This window comes from Hydra viridissima, unplaced genomic scaffold (genome assembly GCF_058129835.1).
Source record: "Hydra viridissima isolate aposymbiotic clone 2 unplaced genomic scaffold, HvirCarnegie_v1 scaffold_2, whole genome shotgun sequence".
Lineage (NCBI taxonomy): Eukaryota > Metazoa > Cnidaria > Hydrozoa > Anthoathecata > Hydridae > Hydra > Hydra viridissima.
This window is the reverse complement of record NW_028324301.1, coordinates 23,411,311-23,431,993: the sequence shown is the minus strand read 5'-3', so window position 1 is coordinate 23,431,993 and position 20,683 is coordinate 23,411,311. Positions and strand designations below refer to the sequence as shown.

Below are 20,683 nucleotides of genomic sequence, written 5' to 3'. Positions count from 1 at the left end.
TTAAATTTATATTCACCATATTGAATCGGCTCCCAAGTAATTGGGCTACCAATCTCACCAACCGATATTCGAATCATGGTGGATCAGTTAAAAGAATATGAGTTTCATGAAATAGGAGTTTAATTTTAGGATGGACGCGTAACCAATTCAATAAAAAATGACAAGCGATAAAAGAATTGATTTCAATATTTACAGAATCAGACATTTACTAATGTTTTACAGATATTTAAAACATTTACGAAGAAAATAAAATAATCAAAAAAGATTTTAAATTACACAAATATTTATGAAAGTTTTAAACACTGAATATTAAAATTGTCCCCTTTATTCTTACAAACTAAATCTAATATTTTATATTTCTTCTGCACAGCACGAGACGTTTCAAGTTCGTATATAGTATTTAAATTTAATAATACTTCCTCGTGAAGACTTTTCTCCGGTGACCTCCATACCATCGTCTCTAACATTGTGCAAGCCTTACAAGAAAATTATCGTTGTAAATCAAAAATAGTAAAAATGTAAATCATAAAATTCATTCAAAATAAGCTTTTATAGGAAATTTCTTTATTTTTTGTCTATATTATGTAACTATTTTTTATTGTCTATCATGCTTGCAATTACGCTATAACTGTCATGCTAGTTATTTCTAGTCATCTTCCAATTATTTTTATTATTATTTTTATTGCTTTTATTATTTAATATTACTTTGAAGTCTCTCATACAAGTATATATTATGTGTCTTTAATGCTTATATATTTTATATTTGTAAATTGGTTACGACTTAACTGAACATTTATTAAGATTTAACTATTTTTTTTAATTTTCATTATTCTTCAGAAAAAAATCTTTAGTGACCTACTATTGAAAATTCATCATATTGATTACAATAATCTTTAAAAAAGATTCCCTTTAAAAAAAAATAAAAGCTCAACCTCTTTAACTCTTCCAAGGAACAACAAGCACACTGCAGCATTGTTTACAGCCTATGTCAAACAATTATAGTAATGAGCCAACAATAGAAAAAATTGACATCGAATTTATTCCATTGTTCTTTAAGTAAAAGAGCAAAAGTGTAAATAGGATAAGAATAATAGATGACAGTTATTCTCACTTACTGATAGATTGTTCGGCTCTGCTTTTGCTGCATCAGAAAAATGCTTATATGCTTCTTCATAACTCCCTTGACATAAGTAATAATATCCCCTAGAAAAAGGTTTACAATATTTTAAATGGGCAACACATTTAAATTTTTAAAAAACCACGCAATCTGCCTGACTTTCTGTAGGTCGTTCTAGATAACTAAAGAGTTTCTCTGATTTATACCTATTTACAGTCACTATATTGGAAACTGCGATGTTGTCGAGAAGTTCAACTTGACGAAAATATTTTTGGGCCCCTGATAAATCACCGAGCTAAAAAGAATAACCGCAAAAATGTTCTTTAAAAGATTAAAAAAAGAAGCATGACGAAACAAACAACTTTCTCGGAATTTATCGAATTTATATTTATTCATTTTAATTTTTTTCAACATCTACTGGGATTAAACACGATAATAATAGGAACTTTTTCAATGAAGGCTTTAAACATGAAAAAATAGTATAGGAAATACCTGCAAATGTATTCGTCCAATACCTGACAATATAGCAGCTTTGTGCGAGGGTTCTAACGAAATAATTTGCTCAAATAAGCGAATAGCTAGGAGATACTCCTAAACCAAAATCAATTGCTTTTCTTCTTCTTTTTTTAAATCATTACAAAGCACAAGTACACAAAAAATCGATAAGAAAAAATACTTTAAAACATAAATTTATGTACCTTCATTCGTAAGAAACAGTTACCAAGAGAGTAATTAATGCGTAGGTATCGGGAATTCCAAATGCGTAAACGCTCTAGACCAGAAATAGAACTGAGCTACTAAACCAAATAAAGAGAAAAAAATGAAGCGGTAGATTTTACATAAAGATAGAATGTTTGCTTCTAAAAATAGCGGCAGAAACAACATGCTTAGATAAACCATGTTGACTTTTTAGAATTAAGAACATTTTTATGTTGGATATGGAAAGGATGATAACCATCGACATTTATTTTGTTAAAGACGTTAAAAATGTGAAGAAAGCCTTATTCTCCCATTTAAAAAAAAATGCTAAAGAAGAATAAGCCCAGAAATATTCAAAACAATAAAAAACCTTGAACATCTTCTTCTGAAAAAGTACTAGTGTTTCCTTCTTCTGTTAAACCATTATTAAGATTGGAAAGAACAGCCTTAACCTGATAAAGGAGAGCATAGAGTCGATCTAAAGCTATATTGGGGCGACCATTGTGCTGGGGTAACTCTGCATACAGTAGTCTAAAGCTGAAAGGTACCATACTGCCTATAATTACAAAGATGTGTTTTTAAAAGTCGTAGAATTACAAAAATTTTTTTGCAAAAAACATATTTCAAAGAATAAAACAGGAATTATACACAAACCTTCAACACCAGGATAAATATTACTGTAAAACTGATAATAAAAATTTGGAGACTCAAAATCTTTAAATGCATTAAGTTCAGCCTCTGCACTACTAAACATGCGAAGCTTAACCATTAACGCCATGCGCACAAACCAAATCTAATTATCAAAAACAACTTTTTTAATCTTATTTATCCAAAAAGAAACAAATTAAAGAAAGTGTTTAAGAAATCAAATTTATTAATGTTTTAAAGTTGAGAACTTTTACTGATAACATATTAGTTAATGATAACTGATGGATGAAAATATTTTCAATAAAAGACTTTAGTAAAACTCAAAAAAATACTTGAAGCAACCCTGGACTAAGCTGAGCATTTTCGATTTTTGCTGCAGTAGATATTCCTTGACCGTGAAATGTTAAATATTTTGTTGTCCAATCAATAGCTGCTCTCCAACACTGTGCTTTCTAAATAGTCATCAAATGAACTAAAAATACTTTTCCAAATATCTTTACAATAAATTTGCAGTTATAAAAAGGAGTTATATCTTCTTTTAATGAGCATTCTAAAATCATTTAAAAAACAAATAGATATACTATGGCATTTGAACAAAATATATATATATACATAAAACTGTTTTATTACAGAAAGCTTAGCTACTTATATATTTTCATACTGTTGAAGTGTTATGAATTATTATTGAAACATAAAATAGTCAGTCAAATATTGACCTTCATTTTGCTTATGCAATGAAATTATTAATTTTAAAAACCTGATTAGAAAAAGTAATTTTTTAATTTATTTCTAAAACTCAATTCAAAAATTTGACCACAAAAAAAACTGACATAAGGATTTAATTTCTACCTCTTTTTTTTGCACTAAAACCTTTTAAAGTTACTCAAATGTAAACTACACCTTATAAGAAAAAGGTAAGTAGCAAGGAAATTTTGTTTTACAAAAACCTCATTTGCACATAAATTTTTGTCAAGTGAAGAAAAAGTGCCCACTAAGTTCTGAGACTAATTTTAAAGCAGCATCACTCTTTTTAATTTAAATTTTATAAATAAAAAAAAAAGAGAACATTTAATTATTCTCATAACAAAAATATTAAATTATTTTATAACTATATACTTTTTTTATAATATAGCAAACTTTTATTTTAGTAAATTAAAAACAACATCTCTTGAATAGAACTTTCATTACAGTTTTCATTACAGTTTTTGTGCTTAAGTCCCTCGAATAGAAATTGGAAAGTAAGCAAATTGGAAAGTAAGCAAAGCTAATTGAAATCCTTCTTTTTACTAAACCAGAAAAATAACAACCCTTAAATTTACAGAAAAAACCAGATTAGTAAGAATTATAGTTCATGTTTGTAAAATAATTTGAAACTGTTTAAGGCTATGTCTTGTGCTAAAGAGAATAAAAAAAACAACAACAAATTATCTGACAGAAACTCTCTGATAATTTAACCAACAGTAACATAACTTAATTGGAGAAGCCTCTAATTCAGTTAAATATTGACTAACTACAGATGCTTATTTTCAGACATCATATATCTGTTTTTTACTCCAGACAAGTCCTGGTAAGGCCTGTTAATAAGCATGTCATACACATAAAAGTTAATTGGTTTTTAAAAGTAAAGGAAAGTATAACATCTAATATAAAAATTGGAAATTTACATGGGTTTTTGGAGGTCTCATTAAAAATCACAAATTGAACTTTACCATCAGTTTTTTCAAGCCATTCTCATCAAATTCAACTTGATCAGCACCCAGTACTGGGCGTTTACTTGAGTCATGTTCTCCTAAATACCTCGCTACTAGCTCTTTTACTGGATCTCCCTATAAAGATAAGAAATAAGTAATTTAATAGAACATGTAAAAAACAGATATAAATTGCTGACTTGCAGATTATCTCTAGATTTTTATCAAAAAGTAATTCAATATCAGATTTACAATACATCTTTAGAGGATGAAACATGTTCATAAAAGTATATATACTTGAGTAAACATAACTTTTTCAACTAAATAATTTCAAACAAGCTTGAAAATAATTTAAAAATCTGGATGATTTTCAATGGGTATTTTGGATCTTATTAGATATTTGATAAATTAAACAATTTAACAATATCCTGTCAATAAATGTCTATTTTTAAAAACCAAAAAATTGACTACATATTGTGAGGAGAGAAAACAAAAAAAAATTATAAACATCATCTTTATGTTTTACTTGAGTCAAAGATATAGCATATTCAATTGAAGAAAAGTGTAAGACAGTTAAAACAACAGGTGAACACACAGGTACAATTGCATGAAATAAAAATCAGTTTAAAAATATTTCAGCAATATCAACCAGAGATTTCATTATAATTATACTGATAAAATAATAATAGCTCAACTCGTAAGGTTTGTTACAATTCTGTAACTATTTTATGAGTTTTACAAACAAGCCAAGACCAGAGATAAATACTGGTCAAAAGATAACTGGTAAAACATGTTTTAGAGAACCATGACTAAGAGGTCAAAACAAAAACACTAAATGACATTTGACAAATGAGTTCCAAAGGTGGTAAGAAAACATTATTGAGTAACCTTTAATTGCATATTGTTATCTGTATTTGTATATACTAAAATATACTTGAGTTAAATATTTGAGAGTATTTATTAAGAAAAATGAGAAAAACCATTAGTAAACATCATAATTGATTGAGTTATTATATCCTTGTTAATTAAATCAAGATTTTGTTGTTAAGCTGTATATAAGTCTAGAAGTTGTAACACTAGTAAGAAGTTGAGAAGTCTACTGTTACACAACCATACATGAACTACACGCACCCACACAACGCCGAGGGCAACCTAACAACCCAATTATAACCACCCAAACCCCTAACATAATCAAACAAAACAAACACATTCCCCAAAGATTATATAAACCTCTGCCCTCACCTATCTCTGGCCTCACAAAATGAAGTTTTTATCTAAAAAAATGTTGGTAGTTAATAGAAGGTGATTATTGTAAAACAGAGAGACTTTCAAAAAATAAATGTCATAAAGCAATAGACTAAAAGACATGAAAGCTTTTGAAGAACTTAAAAAATCAGTATTACAGATTACAGAGTATTTTGTTCAGAAGTTAAAGAGTATTTTATTATGCTCTACAAATGATATATAAAAAGTAGTAAATCAATTTGTATTTTCTTTAAAAATTTGATGATTTCATATTGGATTAACCTGGATAACATTATCTAGGGTAACTTACCAGAGCCTTGTTTTTTCTTCAAAACTAATGAAAAAGATGTTTTTTTCCTAAATGAATATTTATAAGACTACCCACTTCCTATGGTCAAACTGTTTTGTTTTAATGCTTATTTTTTGTTGAATCACTATTATATAATATTTTTCTTTTTGTTTTTTGCCTCCCACTTTTAAAAAAAATCCAGAATGTATTTAACAAAAATAAAGGAAGTCAATTTTTTATAGTTCCTTGTTGTGGATGCTTTCATGTGGTACTACCCTGTACTATTTTAAAAATATTTAGGAAAAAACATTGTTTTTTTTCCTATATGGAGGACAACATTTACATTTGCCATGCATAAAGTTTTAAACATTCACAACATGAATTCTAATGCCATTATAAAAATTAACCTTTCTTATCATTAGATTAGTTATGATAAGTTCATACCAAGAGATCTTCTACAAGAACAGAAGGAAAAGACAGGACGCTATTGTCTAATGGATTTCCTTGCAGTAAGCTGTTGAATAAGAGTTGTGTTTTCAAAGTTGGTATCCATACATTGAATTTTTGTTGTTGTAGAGCATCAGTCTAAGATTATAAGTAAAATGTGAACATATTTTCCTAAAATTTTAAAACTACTTTATGCATTTAAAAATATTCAATGATAAATATTACCAACACATTTTTGCTTTCTATTTCAAACTCTTCTTCAGCTTGCTGTGGCATATTTTCATAACTAAGATGTTGAACAGAGCTTTCAATTGTTTTATGGTGCAAAGAAGCATTTTTATTATCTGTATTCATTCTAGATGCTAAATTGTGTTTATCTTCATCAATCAAAGAATCTCGGGATAATGCAATTGATTGAAGACTGTCTGATAAAGTCATATGTTTAGGAAATGCAATTGCTCGATCAGAAATCATATTTTCACTTGGTGAAATGCATTGTCTATCAAGAAAAGTTTCACTTTTTGAATGAGTTAAAACACCTTTTGCAACTTCATCATTTTGAATACTGAAAGCATCAAAAAAGCTCTCAACATTGTTATGACTTGAAAACAGCTCTTGTAAGGATGACTTCTCTTGGACAGTGGAGGGTGCACTCTTACCAGATGCCATCTTTAGCAATGTCAATTTATTTGCAGAATTTTCTGTTAATAGAAAACAGTTTTCTAAATCATGGCAATATTTCTCTTACAAATGAACAAAAAGGTATACACATAAATAGAAAAATCACAATACTCCGAGGCAAAAGTTAAAAGTTAGAATGAAAGTTTAATCAAAAGATGCAAGATAAGTAAAAGATGGAAGAGCATGGTCAAAATAAGGAAATTCGAACTCAGCATAAAAAGTTTATTTTTTTATTATAGGGAATTAATTTTCATTATAGGGAGAGCACACTTTAAATTTTTAAACTGTGAATAAATCTTGAGTTTAAACCAGATATTGTGAGAAATGACCATCAACTCAAACACAATTCATTTTCATGCAAATTCATTTCAAGAGGCATTTTATGCTATATTTAAATGCTATAACTTTTAAAAATTTTTTTAGAAAGAATGTTAAAAATATTCAATTATGGTTTATAGATGATTTAAACACGTGTGATGATGAAAATTGGATTAAACTTTTGAAATGAGCACTACAAGTTTTGGAACGACTATAAAAATTCTTGAGCAATTTTGTTTTCAGCTTGTATTAATATAATCAAATTTAAAAATACAATAAACTATTTAAAATACAAACAACTCTTAATACTACTTTATTTGTAAACCTTGGCTGACTTACCATTTATTTCACTTGCTAATAAATCTTCTTTAACCACAGACTCTTCACTTTCGAAGGTGATATCTGAAAAAAACACAAAAGCCTATAAAGTTTATTACTAAGTAAGTCACTCAATATCAAGTTAACAAATATTATTTGTAGTAACTGTTGGATTTCTATATGCAGTGACTGTATATTTTATAGGTTTTTTCTTAAGTATTTAAAAATTGTTAATTTCTGTAAAAAAGATCAAAAAAACAAATTTATAAATGAAAATCTTTAGAAAAAAACATTTTTGTGATAGTTAACCAAATATTTAATAATTTGTTTTTTACATCTATATGTCACATAAAATGAACAAATTTAAATAAAAATCTATTAAGAAAGAAAAAGCAATTTTTCAAAATTAATATTGCAGCCACATTTTGTTAAATACATAGAAAAAGTTATACATAAAAAATATAAACCTAAAACTCTGTAAAATGCCATTGCTTCATTTTAAGGAGCTCTGCAAATCATAAGGTTTTTAAGAAGATCAAATACAAACAAAAAACAAATGATGATAAATTTGTTAGTTTTATAATTACATTTGATTGAATATTCCCATTAAATTTCACAATAACACAAAAGCTTTTTTGCTTTCAACTAAATAACTTCACTACATGATTCATATTTGTTATTTAATTTGTTAATACCAGAAGCATTTTTCAAAATTCTGCAGCATGAACCTTTATAAAATCTTTTAGGAAAGTCATAAGTTTAAAAATCTAAAGAAATAATAGCTAATTGGATTAACAAGATATTCCACTATTTATGCACCAGATATGAATGTTTTACAAGATATAATTTATTATCCAGTATGTTAAATTTAAAAAAATACATTTATCTAAAGTTATAACCGAAAAAGATGCTGGTGTGAATTAATGGAAAATAAAAGACAACTGTACTAATATTATTATTGATGTAGTTGGTTTGTATTAATAAACAAATTAGTGCATAAGTATTATTTCTATTTGTATGATTTTCAGATAATTACATTATAAAGAATCATTAAAATTTAAGCTGTGATGGTAAATAAATATGTATAATAATATGTATAAAGAAACATGAATCTTTTTCTTCTTATCTAAGGAAAGCTTTCTTTGATGAAGACAAAGATTTAATTTGTAAACAGAAAAAATTAGAAACCTAATATGCATTAAGTAATATGGGAAGTGAGTTACATCAATACATGCATTGAGTCATATTCCTTCATTTATTCTACAAAAACTTTATTCCACACTTATCTCTTATCCAAATTTTTAAGATTATCAACAACTGTAAACTAGCAAATACTTCTATTTCAAATAATTTGGCATCAATCATATCATCATTATATATGCACAACATTGCTGAAGGCCATATAATGAATGAACTATCAAAACCAATCTTCTATAAACCTAAAGATTGTCAACCATATTCTTCTCAAATATTGCCTTTTGTACAAATGCAAATATATTTGTCATCCCAGGCTTATTTGCTTCTAGTGGGACAACTGCGGTTGGGATTGATGTCACTCTTGAAGTAGTTAAAACATTAAAGCTTTTATTGAATGAGGAAAAAATACAGCAATCTTAACTGCAAAACTAATGCACCACTTATAAATTCCAAATTAAAAAAAAAATATTATGTATTTCCCAATTTATCAATTACAAAGATGATAATGTTTATTGTTATGCCTTTTGTAGGTTTTAGTCCGTTTTCCTTATTCAATTTTGAAATTATAGCTTTTCATAAGTAGCATTTTTGCTGAAATTAAACCTCACTTCTAAAAGGAAAGTTTTAAATTGTTTTAATAGTAGAAAAGATAATTATCATTTGAGTAACATATCTGTTTGTAATACAAAACATTACACAATACTCAGTAGGGTTCTACAAGGGTTTGTCGAGACCAATGATCATGCTAGATGACTTGACCAAGGCAAACCACAAGCTACGAATGCCATGGAGAACCAATTTTTAATGCTTCGATCACTGAGAGAACAATTCACTACTGCATGAAGTCTCCGAATACAACTTGCTGAGGTTCATGGAACTGCTGTTAGTCAAAATATTGTGCTTTATATTTAGAATGATACTTATATTTCCAGATGAATTCCTTCTTATGCAGGATAATGCTAGTCCACATACAGCACATACTGTTAGTGAATATTTAAATAATGCTAATATTCAAGTTTTGGAGTGGCCAGCTTGCAGTCCAGGTATGAACCCAACAGAGCATCTTCAGGACATAATTGAATGGTGTGTTAGGAGCTAACACCCATCACCTAACAGCTTAGACAAGCTGCAACAAAGTCTTATCTGCGCATGGGAAAATATCCCTCAAGAAACTATTTGATCTTTAATTGAAAATATGCCACTGTGCTGTCAGACTGTAATAACATCAAGAGGTAGTAACACTAACTATTGAGAAGTCAAAAATGTTTTAAATGAAGCTGTATTTGTATGCATAACAATAATAATCATTTAACTTTACTTTGTTAAATGAACCACATTTTTAGTTGTTTTTTTTCACAATCCTCAAAGCCAATTTAATTATTGTCATTTTAATTAAATTAACTTTGATGATTGTGAAATTTAGTGTTCTATTCTTAATATGTTTACAAAATTCATTATAATATTGACAAAAATTATAAAAAAAAGGAATGTATCAGTGGTGTGTTAATTTTGTGGTTAAGTGTGTGTGTGTGTGTGTGTGTATATAACATATGCTATTTAATTTACAGCATTAGCTAATTCACTTAATTTAGCAAAACCTTTTTGATTCCTCCAAGGTTTTTTAAGTTATTAGTTACAACAGCTACTTTGGTATTAGATTACAAGTTGTTGAAAATTAACTTATCTACCTTATCTTTATAAAAGTATATCATAATAATTCATAAGAAATACACTTAAAAATAGTTTAATAATACTCTCAGTATTATTAAACTATTTTTAAGAATTAAATTGTAAAAACAACCTTGATACTGATGTTCATTTTCTGCATAAAATAGAAGGCTTGTCTGACTTGGACTCTCTATGACATCAAAAACTGAAGTTTGGCTTTCAAATGCTATACCTAGAAAACCCCCAGAAAACAGAAAATGTTTTTAAGAAAAAAATGAAAAAGGAGTGGGATTACTTTCCACTTGAACACTTGAGCACCTCTTTTAAACAACAAGAACAAATAAAATACATAAATAAAGTATTATATGATTAGGATTTCTTCTCTTAAACTTAATTCTTCTTTTACCAATCTTTCAAGATTGGTAAAAGAAGAATTAGATTTCCACATTGCCTTTTTACAGTTGCTCGATTTATAGTAAAGATTTTTTATAACCTTCATATGAACTACCCAAAAATCAACTTTTCATTTGATGTATAATTGAATGTATAGAAATTTTATATTAATGTACTTCAAGATGTAAAGGAAGAAATCAAGCATATAGTATGTGTAAAGAAGCTCATTGGTGTATTCTATCTGAAAATATTGATAAATGATGTGTAGAACATTTTTCTTTTTTAGGTTTTTCATAACAGGACTTTTTTTAGAACTCTTCCTAGAATAAATTAAGGGACATTTTGTCTTTTAAGATAAAACCTTGCAAATAGAATATAATGTTATAAATATTGTAGACACTTTATTTTTCATTTTAAATAATATTTTTTTTTAAAATATTATTTTAAATGAAAGGTTAAAAGTTCTTGCTTGTTTATCTTTAGGTTAAAAGTTCTTGCTTGTTTATCTTAAACCCTATTTTATTTTTTTTTATATACAAATTACTTTTGATACTGATTGATGTGATAAAAATTTTCAAACACTTGAATTTTAATAAAGTGGTCTACAATAATTTTGTAAACTGTTATCTTAATTTACATAGTACAACATCAAAATTTTTAACTTTACACAAGTTAAAATAACTTGGTTAACAGATAAAGTTTTAAAAACTACATAAAACAATTTATAAAAGCTAAGACTATACAATAAGAAAATCTGTTTTGTAATATTTAACAACTTACTACTAGGCTTGGGGCATTGCATCACAAATATGTCATTGACTAAGCTTGGATTTTTATGAACCCATTGTACAAATTCCTACAACAATAATCTTATTTTAATAAAAGTTCTACCATTTGAGTTCTCAGTTTTTTGTTTTTACAAATAAATATATTAAAGGTCCTTACGTCAATTTCTAACTTCCCATTTCCAGATTTATCGCACTTTTCAAATGCATCTTTTACTATTCTAAAATAAACTTGTTGATGAAAAATTGAATGAAATAAAAATCAAAAAAATCCTATATGAAAAAAAAAACTCACTTTTCAACAACAACTGAAACTACAAATGTTTCACCATGTTGGTCTGCTAGTTGCTCCTCATATCCTGTAATACCTTCATATTTAAGTGCAGTTAAGAGCATGGCATGTGCAGATTGCAAACAACTAGTCAATACCATGGAAAATTCTTCAGGACTGACACCATCATCATTATTCTAGGAAAATATATAAACACTGTAATTTTAAAATGTATAAAAACTAAATATAATAATGATAGTAAAGATGATAAGGATTTTAATAACGAAAACATGAGACAATAATTAATATATTTTGAAAAACCAAAAATTTGATTTAATTGTTACCAAGTTAAAGATTTTAAACAACAGTCTACATTTTTCTTTTAAACTTCCATGCAAACACAAAGCCACCCCAGTAACAAACTCTTTAAAATCAATTAAACCATTCTATTAAAAAAAATAACTATAAAAAAGAAATTCCAGAGCAGCACAGTCAAATTAAAGCTCTATCTTTTAATTCAGGCAACATTTTTTGTCTTTTGATGATGATATCTATGAAAATTAAAATTTTTTTATCTAACAAATTATGCACCTTATCCTGATCAAAAGTATCAAATAACTGCTCAACAAGCAAATCATTTACACCAAACATTTTAGCAAACTTATCACGGTTTAACCAAGTTGGTTTTTGAATTGCAGTTGGTTCATCTCCTGACTTGAATGACAACTCTCTAAAGTAATATGTTTAACTCAACAATTTAACATACCTTGATTTAAACATCCCTTGGTTATTAACACCATCAATTTACTTATCACTGTAGATCAATGTGTTTGTGTATTAACACTGAATACAAAACAAAAAAATTAAAGAGTTAATAAAAAAAACTTCAGAACATACTCAAAGGCTGCTTCAATATCTGCAAGTTCCATTTTGGTCAGTTTACCAATAGCATTTTTGAACCTTGAGTTATTTTCTGTTGAAATATCTTGCCCCATTTTTTGATCCTAAACTACTAAATCTAAATACAAACACTTTCTTAAAATATATATGTACATCACTAAATGAGTAAATGAGTAGTTTGCACAAGTTTTAGAATTTACTAAAACAAATTAAGTAAAACAAATAGCTTTGATCCATGGGGTTATATATCAAATAATTCTCCATACCCATTATTGTAATGTAAAATACTAATGATCAAGTATTAATTATACCATTTAAAAGGTTCTTTCCCGTCAATAGTTAACTTGAACAAATTTGTGTTGACATGCTATTGCTTGAGGTTAGCATTTAGCTATTATAGTCCGCCAAATGCTAATCCCCTAATTAGCGGATAAAGAAAAATTTATGGTTAAGCTGACAAATTAACTGATTAGCGTTAAACGGTGCAAATTGCTTATTTACTTAATGCTAACTTGTCATGTGTATGAGGGGAGAAAGCCAGCCAATAGTGATTTCTGACCATGTGTGAAGAGCACCACCGCTCTGTCTATTGACCAGTTCTCTCTGTATGCTTGGCTGTACCTCTTTATCTAAAGAATAGCTCTTCAGCTTTGGGTCTGGCAGATCAGCCTTTGGTCGAAAAGATCATCCCTGACAGCAGATAACTTAGAGAAATTATCGTCATTAAGGGGAACCTACACCTACTGAACGGGAATATGCGGCTATCCCACGTCGTGCAGGCAGATATGTATCACTACTTACAATTGAATCAGTGTTTTTTAAAAGGGCTGGTTTGCTCAAAATCCGTTTTTGAGAAAACTAAAAAAAACTCTTTATATCTTTTAATATTAAATATACAGAATTTGTGTAATACATTTTTAAAAAATATATGCAAGAATAACATCTTAGTACACTTTGATAATTGTTATAACATTTCATTTGTTAACAATTAATATATGAAATTTCGAAAAATTGGCCCTTTTAAAAAAAATCGAATATTTTGAAATCGCAACTGTTGACATTTTCCGCATTTTGTGGCTAAAAATACGAATCAGCTAAAGAGTGATTTTTTTAAAAAAGGCGTATTTGAAGCAAACTTGCCTTTTTTAAAAAAAATCAAAAACTTTCAGGTGGCTTTATTTGTGTAAGAAGATAAAATTTAAACACATTTTTAACATAAACTGATGAAGCTATCATAGAAGGACACAAAACACACAAAAAGTGAATTTCAAAAAAAATGTCAAATCAGCCCTTTTAAAAAACACTGATTCAATTAAGTACCCTATTTTGAAATGAAACTTAAACTTAGTGTATAAGGTAGTCTTTTTTTTTTATTTTTATTTTTAATTGCAAGACATATAGTAAAACGGGGTAGAATGAAATAGGGGGTAGAATGAAATAGTTATGACTATGCTTATTCTTTTGTTCTTAATTAATTATTGAATAAACTTTTTGCAAATATTTTTTGATCTTGTTGCGGAGAATTTTTTTCTGAATAAGATGATATCAAATTCCAATTTAAAAAAAAAAGTTTTTTTTATATTTTGTTAAGTTTTCGAATGCGTGATGATATTTTTTTTCTTTTTTTTGAAAAATGGTTATAAAATTCTCGGAAATTAAATTTGATATTAATGAACTTAATAAATATACTGGTAGAACTTTTTACGCCGGACAAGAATCTTTTTTCAAAATTAAATTTGCTATTCAGGGAAAAAGTTATGAGATAAAAACGAAAACGGACACATGTGGGGTTGAATGAAATACGCTAATTGCTCACTTGTTAAATGCGGCTTTTATTAATAAAATCTCAAGTGACCAATCAATCTCTATGAATTTTTTGTATAAATTTTAAATAAATTCGTGTTAAATCTAATATAATATAAAATATGCCTCGAAATAAGTTGCTCTCAAAGAAAAAAGAAAAACCATACACCGAAGAGCAAGTTGCGCTTGCGGTAGCCAAAGTACAAAGTAGTGAATTTTCACTTAACAAAACTGCTTAATCATTCAGCATACCAGTAGCAACTCTTCACAGACGTCTCCACGGCATAGGTGAAACCATTGGTTCAAACACGAGATTGTTGCAACAACTTGAATCAACTTTGGTAGATATCCTAATCAAATTATCCGACGGGGGCTATGGTAGAAATTACATTGACGTTATCACACTAGTTACCGACTATTTGCAACGCCAAGGTCAATCTCATTTGTTTCCTAATGGTACACCAGGGAGAGATTGGTATAAGCTTTTCATAAACCGGTGGAGTCATAAGTTAAGCATCAGGGCCATAGGCAATATTTCATCACTCAGAGCCGCTTCTTGCACACAAGAAATAGTTGCAAAGTATTTCAATACACTACAAAAAGAATTCAACGAAATAGGAATCAATGAAAGTACTTCATGTCATTTGTGGAGCTTTGATGAAATTGGATTTTCTGTTGATCAAGGCAAGCAACATATAGTTTGCCGGCGTGGTGCAAAACGACCATTTAAATTGGTTGGCAACAATGAAAACATCTATTATACAGTTGGAAATTGCATCAATGCAGCTGATAATTGTCTTGCTCCATATATTTTTTTTAAATCAAAAAAACGCCTGTACAGAAGTTGGTGCTTAAGTGTTCCAGACGATGCCGATTACGCCATATCTCCATCCAGATGGATGGAAGATAAGCAATTTGTGAATTGGCTCACTGGCGTGTATGTTCCTGCCATTAAAAAAATTCCAGGTAATTAGTTTAATCTTTACTTTATTCAAACAATTACTTAATTGAATAAATCTAATTATAGTTATCCAATTATAGGCATTCATAATTTAGTCGTAGATGGACATGTGACACATGCCACCTATCGGGTCGTACTTATTTGTATCAAAAACAATATCTTGTTAATTTGCTTACCAGCTCATTCGTCACACATTCTGCAGCCACTGGATGTCGGTGTTTACTGTCAGGTCAAAAGACTTTGGCGCAAATTACTTCAACAGTTTTATGCAGAGAAAAAGTGCAGCAACTTATCAAAAGAATATTTTAGCCAACTGCAAGCAAAACTTTTTAGCTCTGGTGAAGTTTTTACACGCACCCAAATAGTTTGTGGATTTCAGAATACTGGCTTGTTTCCACTCGACATCAGTAAAATCGATCAGTCAAAATTGAAAATTGCTAATACGTTTGAAACACCGTAATCTCAACCTGAACCATCATCATCTCAACCACCAGAATCAATGAAAGTACCACAACCATGTTTCGCATCCAACACGTTGACACAAAAAAAAACGAAAAAATGTAGATGTACCAAGGTTCGATGGGGAGTGTCTCAGTAAACCTGAAATACTCGAAAGATTGAAAGATGCTGAGAGCAAAAAAGCAACAAAGCAAGCTAAAAAACAACGTAAGCTAAGCTTTAATGACGAGCAGCATATAAACCAAGCAACAACAGCAACTCCAACAACAATAACAGCTGCAAACCAAGTGAAGTGTAAAAAGTGCCGTAAAGTTTTAGGCGAAGCTTCAACAAGTCAATACATGGAATGATATCAGTGTGAAAATTCGAAATGCAAGGCTTGGCTTTGTCAAACATGCATACCAAAGCGATATGTAAAAGGCGCTGAGTTTTATTGCACCAAAAAGTGCCGCACAAGTGACAATTCAGCTCAACCTCTAGTACCTCTCTACGACTCAACATCATCACAAAAATAAAGTTTTTTTTATTTGGTTGTTTTTAATTATTATTGGTTGTTTTTTAAATTGTTATATTGGTTGCTTTTTGTTTTTTTTTAGTTAAGTGTTGTTTTAATTACACATAGATCTGCGTATTTCATTCTCCCCGAATGTGAGGGTAGAATGAAATAACTTTTTTTTCAATTAAATAATGTTTCTTAAAAAACTAAAAACTTTTTTTACTTGATTTGTATATATTTAAATACAGCTCAAATTTCTCTACAGCTTTAAAAAAAAAAAAAAATTAAAAACCTTTTTCCCTTAAAAAAAAATTAATTAAAATTCTTAACTATTTCATTTGACCCCGTTTTACTCTACTTAGCGCATGGATTGATAAAAATAATAATTTGATATAATATTTGTTTTCTTTTTGTAACCTTTCTTTAAAGTAAAACTTATAGCAGTGTCTTACTAGTTGCATATTTAAAAAACTCAAGGCGGTCTTGTAACATAAGTATATCGTGTTTATCCGTTTTTATTTTACCACGTTAAAGCCCATTTGGTGATATAGACCTTTTGGTAGTACTATGATAATACTAACAGATAATTTTTCTTAACTTCTTTCCGTAATTTTTTTTTTGGATATATTTACATATATGAATACATATATACGTAGTATTTATTTTATCTGTGCTCATTTGTGTCTGTGTCAGTTTTTTATTTAAAAATCCGTTTTTTCGTATATTGCTATGCAAATCATATTAAACTCTATTTTTATTATATGAATAATCAATTTATTTTTGTATTAAGGTAACTGCACTTTGTTAGCAAACCACTATTTGAAATGAGCTCTGTTTTGTAACATTCTGATAAACTGCAAGCATAATATAGAAATATAGATTGATAAAAGCCAATATTACCAATAAATCTGCCGTAAAAAAGTTAGTCTATTAAGATACTAATAATATAATATATCGCGTGGTTAGAATTATTTTGTTCTATCTCCTGTTTTAAAAGTTGGGAGAAAATGAGTTATTAATTTTAGTAAAACATGATTGCTTTCAAAATACGCCCTATTTTAGAATTTTTTTTCTAAATAATTTCTTTAAACACAAATTACGTAAAGCATAAGTTATTATTTCTTCTATCTCCAAGTTTAAACTTTCTCCCAATGTTTAATTCAAATAATTCTAAAAACGTTTAAAACAAATAATTCTAACCTCGCGATATGTCTCGGGCTAAAAAACTCAATTTTAATTCATGATAATTGCATTTATAAGTCCAATTAAGGTAATATAAATTGTAATTTTAAAAGTTTGAATGTCATTTTGGTATAAACACACAAAAAACTGAAAAAAGAACCGCAGTAATAATGAAATGACTCTGTTTTACTATTTATAACAATAATGTATTGCTTTATATCATGAGTAAACTGTATTACAGATAAAAAGTCTTGAATTAACAGAGGTAGTTTTACCTATATATTCATAATTATGAGAAATTGTATACTTAACATATTTCTGTTGACCGCAACCAGTCTTAAAGCAAAAAGTGTTCACCAACCAAAAGTTTGTAACATACTGTTATAAAAGTTGTTAATACGCTAATACAAATACTCTTTGGATTTTTCAGTATTATCAAAAAAATGTACATATTAATGTTTTAATTAGGAGTCGATAAATATTGATGTTTTCAGAACATCTTCTTATCTCATAGTTCTTGCATTCTCTGAAAATTTTGGTCAACGAGGATGATTTCATAAACTGCTTGTTCCCAAAACTAAATTAAGTGATATCCACATATTTATTTAGTTATGAAATACACGCTCCCCAGTTAAAATAACACAACTTTAATATATGGTTGACTTTAGGGTCTCGACGTTATTTCAATGTTATTTCAACGTCGTGTGTCAGCTGGGACACAATGAAAATGTAACACATGTTTTATTTATTTGTATTTTTTAATGTTTAGAAAGTTTTTTTTTTGCCGCTGAATTCAAATACCACATTCGTTTTGATGAAACATCGGTAGATTTAATATCTTCTTAATTTCATATTTCTACAATATAAACACAAACTTTCTCTATGGCAGTAAGCTAATTTAATCTATTCTAATATTGTGAAAATAATTACATAACACTTTTAACACTTTTCATATATTTAAAGGTATTGAAAAAGTATATTTCTTAGAACAAAAAGAAACAACACAACTCTGCACTGGAAATGCTACGATAACACTTTTCTTTAGGTTAAAGTAGTTAGAGGAAATTTTCTAAAACAGTTTCCTCTTTTCTGACAAAAGACCATATATAATCTCTCAACATAGCAGTATCCCATCGTCCTTGATATCTTTTTTCCATCGCTGTGATGCCCTAATAAAATCTCTCACCATGCTCCTCACAGACATCACCCAAGTTTTCGGGAAGGAAATCTAGGTGATAATACAAAAAATGAACTTATAAAGATAACTCAGTTTCTTGATGTTACAATGATGATACGACAACCCAGTTTCTTGATATTCTTGTTAAACTTTGCGACCAGTTGTTTGTGATTAGTGTCCTTGTGATTATCTAGGAATCCAAAAACTACACCATTAAAAGCAAGCTTCTTTTTAAATTTTATGTCATCAATCTATTCAGTCGACTTTAAAATTGCGTTTACTTGGGGTCTAATATATATGCCACCTTTGATTTTTGACTAAGATAATTTTTGAAACATCAGACAAATTTCTTGATATATTTTTCCTCCAAAATCTAAGGGCTTTACGAACTACTTTACCAATCCTAGTTTAAAATATGATGTGGGGGAATAAGACTTTGATGGAGTTTAGTAGAGGCTGTCTAGCAAAATTTAAGAACCCTGGCTGCAGTTCCACTCGAGGGGGCCAATAAAATTTCTTGTAATAATCATCATCAGCTCTACTGTCCCATAAGCAAAAAAAGCATGAATACTTTTTGTGCTCCCGTTGCAAGTCAAGCAAAAAGGCAAGCATGTTAAAATCTTGTGATATTGGTTAGCTGTTATCATGTGGGACAGGTCTCTAGTTGGTGGTATACCTGGATACTGAAGAACTCGCCTCCCATTCAATTTTCAGTGCTTTGTCACATCAATCGTAAGTAATTGCCATCTTGATGGTTCTTCAGCCCTCTCTTTACTCTTAGAATGGCGAAGGTATTATCCTTCCTGTACCTCTAAACCATCCTTCAAAAGTAGATCGATAGCTTCCACATATTAAATAAAGGGCCCATGGTTTTTTCTGGTTACCCATGGCCATTCTGCAATATTTTGTAAAGGCTATCCACAACTTGTTACTTTTCACAATCTTATGTAACACCTGCTTTTTTCCAATATAATAACCACACACAGAAAAATTTATCTAGAGAGCTTTTATAACATTTCAGAATATGTGATTACACGTAATAATAATCAAAATGATACAATAGTATAACAAATTATATATGATAAAATTAATACCATTGAAACAGTCGATGATACAAAAAAAATACTTACATTTTTTAAATCAGGAGAGTGAATTGATCAATACACAGTAAAAAAATAATAATAATAATAGTAAATAACAATAAACAAAACATTGTGAAAAATAGTTATGCGGTGTTATCGTTTAAAGACTTACTTTAACATTGAGTCAATTTTTAACCAAAATAAATTTTACCCTATAGTTTTTTAGAGCAAATTTTTTTCTTCAAATTTGTGAAAGTGATCTTAATGTTTCAAATATAACTGGAATTAGAAAAACGGCTATTAAATAATTTTAAAGTTGTTGCTGAATATTCTATTGACCTACTTAACTAATAAAAATTTACCTTCTTTAAAGAAAAAGAAAAGCTCCATAAGATAGCCACGAAAAAACGATATGCAAAAAAAAAGAAAAAAAAGAAACTCCGGAGGGTCGCATCGATTTTTTTACAAACTTTTAAATTATAAATCGACATTGCCATACAAGATTTTCGGATAAAGCAAAATGCGCACAAAACAAATCTAGGCGGAAAGCTTCTTAAAAAATGGCAACTTTAGAAGAAGCTGTTGAAAATGTCCGTCGTTTGGAAAATTTAACTTTAAACAATGATGAGCAGCCAAATATTGAGGCTGCACCAGCTTCCATTACTTATAACTTTGATTTTGATACTAATTTTTGTGACAAGGAAGCATTTATTACTGGGATCAGCCGTTATATGGAGGAGGCTGCAATCCATCAGCACCTGGTATGAATAGAACATAGTTTTTAAGGATATTCTTATAACATTTAAATAAAGAACTTTTAGTGTAAGAAGTTTTTTTAAGTTTTAATGTTATGGTAACT

The 20,683-nt window shown here is 28.7% G+C and overlaps 2 protein-coding genes across 10 annotated transcripts in view; one reads left to right on the top strand and one right to left on the bottom strand.

Annotated features, from left to right (window-relative positions):
• Positions 1-168: 168 nt before the first annotated feature.
• LOC145185168 (trafficking protein particle complex subunit 12-like) lies at positions 169-20,302 on the bottom strand. 9 transcript variants are annotated; one of them, XM_090079325.1, is made up of 21 exons: positions 20,187-20,259; positions 12,662-12,782; positions 12,356-12,494; positions 12,109-12,210; positions 11,789-11,961; positions 11,654-11,714; positions 11,489-11,564; positions 10,449-10,547; positions 7,472-7,534; positions 6,359-6,834; positions 6,131-6,271; positions 4,174-4,290; positions 2,797-2,916; positions 2,471-2,609; positions 2,187-2,372; positions 1,816-1,889; positions 1,610-1,708; positions 1,324-1,412; positions 1,116-1,203; positions 933-983; positions 169-476 (listed from the first exon to the last, which is right to left on the bottom strand). In XM_090079325.1, exons 2-21 carry the CDS (start codon positions 12,757-12,759, stop codon positions 285-287), a joined length of 2,583 nt encoding a protein of 860 aa, XP_089935451.1. In that variant the 5' UTR covers positions 12,760-12,782; positions 20,187-20,259; the 3' UTR covers positions 169-284. The 9 variants fall into 9 exon arrangements, 6 of the variants coding, with proteins under 6 accessions (XP_089935451.1, XP_089935449.1, XP_089935450.1 ...); XM_090079323.1 differs by lacking the exon at positions 20,187-20,259 and adding an exon at positions 12,976-13,243; XM_090079324.1 differs by lacking the exon at positions 20,187-20,259 and adding an exon at positions 12,931-13,043.
• Positions 20,143-20,683, top strand: part of LOC145200102 (cytoplasmic FMR1-interacting protein 1 homolog) — a 28,291-nt gene continuing 27,750 nt past the window's right edge. Inside the window, exon 1 of the mRNA XM_090079322.1 lies at positions 20,143-20,585. Coding sequence (XP_089935448.1) covers positions 20,385-20,585 — 201 coding nt within the window. The 5' untranslated portion in view covers positions 20,143-20,384. The remainder of the gene's footprint in view (positions 20,586-20,683) is intronic.